This window comes from Penaeus monodon, chromosome 42 (assembly GCF_015228065.2).
Source record: "Penaeus monodon isolate SGIC_2016 chromosome 42, NSTDA_Pmon_1, whole genome shotgun sequence".
Taxonomy (NCBI): Eukaryota; Metazoa; Arthropoda; class Malacostraca; order Decapoda; family Penaeidae; genus Penaeus; species Penaeus monodon.
Window position 1 is genome coordinate 556,947 of NC_051427.1, and position 2,083 is coordinate 559,029.

At 37.8% G+C, this 2,083-nt stretch overlaps 1 protein-coding gene across 1 annotated transcript in view; it reads left to right on the forward strand.

Moving 5' to 3' along the window:
* Positions 1-2,083, forward strand: part of LOC119599373 (vascular endothelial growth factor receptor 3-like) — a gene marked incomplete at its 3' end in the record, with an annotated part of 39,039 nt that overhangs the window by 3,736 nt on the left and 33,220 nt on the right. Inside the window, 1 exon segment of the mRNA XM_037949144.1 lies at positions 1-132. This exon segment is cut by the window's left edge and continues 81 nt beyond it. Coding sequence (XP_037805072.1) covers positions 1-132 — 132 coding nt within the window.

The following is a 2,083-nucleotide window of genomic DNA, read 5'->3' on the forward strand; positions in this document are numbered from 1 at the left end:
AAGGCGACAACGTCACCCTTACCTGCTACGGCAACAAGATGCTGACGAGCGAGAAGCTGCATTGGCTGGTCAACGGGAAGCCGCTGGAGGAGGACGGCGCCTTCGCCAGGAAGCTGCCCAACGACACCTCCCGTGAGTGAGGGTTCGCTGCTGTTATTGCCACTGGGAGCCTATGATATTATGATGATGATGATGATGATGATGATGATGATGATGATGATGATGATGATGATGATGATGATGATGATGATGATGATGATGATGGTAATGATTATGTGATGATGATGATAGTAATAATAATAATAATAATAATAATAATAATAATAATAATAATAATAATAATAATAATAATGATGACAATAATGATGATAATTATGATAATAATAATAATCACAATTAAAATGATAATAATAGTAATAATAAAAATAGTAATAATAATAATAGTAATAATAATGATAATGATAATAATAATAACGATAATAATAATAATAATAATAATAATAATAATGATAATATATTAATAATAATAATGATAATAGGAAGAATGAAGATAATAGTGGCAATTAATATAATGAATATGGGTATTATGTTAGGTATATTCATTATTATTTTTTTTTTATTTTTTTTATTTATTTTTTGTTCCTTTTGTTACTGACATTACTATCAGTATTATTATCTTTACTGTATGACAGTTTCTCATGATTCACTCCTTCCTGTTCCTCGGCCGCCAAACCTGTTTCCGAAGTCCGTGGCAGCCCACCACACGAGCTTTGGAGCGAAATCCGACAGTGAATCTACTGCTCTCTTTGCCAGAGCGGCCAAGAGCGATCCCTGATGCGGTTACCATATTCGGCCGATTTTCGTTTTAAGTCCTAACGCTTCCTTTTATTCATTTTCAAAAGCAAAAGGCATTTGCTAGCACAATTTCCTTTCTTCTGGAGCAGCATTCCACAATTCTTTTCGCTTTGCAGTCATATGCCATTTTTGAGGGTGTTGCCAGGCATACTTTCTGCAAAACTGCAGACTTGCGTTCCATTCGACTTCGTACCTCGAAAATTACAAGGGATTTGGTCCCATCTGAGAGGTCCACGGCTGCTCAAACATGAGCATACCGTTATTGATGATGATGATATATACAAATCAGCGAGCGCGCGCGCGCATCGCCCGCGTGTGCACAGATAGCCGCATGTGAGTGGGAGTGCACCGTGTGCGCACGCATCGCCCGCGCGCGAGTGTGAGCAGGGGCTATGTACAAACGAGTACTACGTATTAACTGGACAGAATGGAGAACGAATGATGAAGTGCTGAGAAATATAAATTGTAAAGACCGGCTGTTGGACATCTTGAACAAAAGGAAAGTAAAGTGTATTGGTCATGTGATGAGAAGTAAAAGTATTGAGAAAATTTACGGACAGGGATGGTGATAGGAAACAGAGGAAGAGGCAAACTGAAGATAAGACTGAGCGACATCAAAAATATTTGCGGGATGTCGATGGTACAAGTAGAAAGAAAAGCGCAAGATCGAGTTGAGTGGCGAACGATGGTGGAGAGGTCCACGGCTGCTCAAACATGAGCATACCGTTATTGAAAAAAAAAAAAAATATATATATATATATATTATTGGAGGATACAAAATATCAAATCTGAGGTACGCCGATGATATAGTTTTGATTGCCAGCAGTATCACTGAACTACAACAACTACTAGATAAAGTTAGAGAAGCAAGCGAAAAGGCTGGCTTGTTTCTTAATGCCAAGAAAACTAAGATCATGAAGATTCAAAGATAACCGGCAATGAACAATGATGAACATGTTACAATCAATGGAATGATTGTGGAAAATGTGAAAGAGTTCACTTATCTTGGAGCTGTTTTAACTAATACATATGATGATTCACCGGAGATAAAAAGAAGAATTACCATTGCCAAAAACGCCACAATTGCTCTCAATAACATCTGGAAAGACCGAAGCATTACCTTACGGACAAGCTGAGGTTGTTGAACTCATTAGTTTTCCCATTGCATCATATGGTTCTGAGTGTTGGGTGTTGAAGTAGATAATGGTACAGACAATGTTTACTGGAC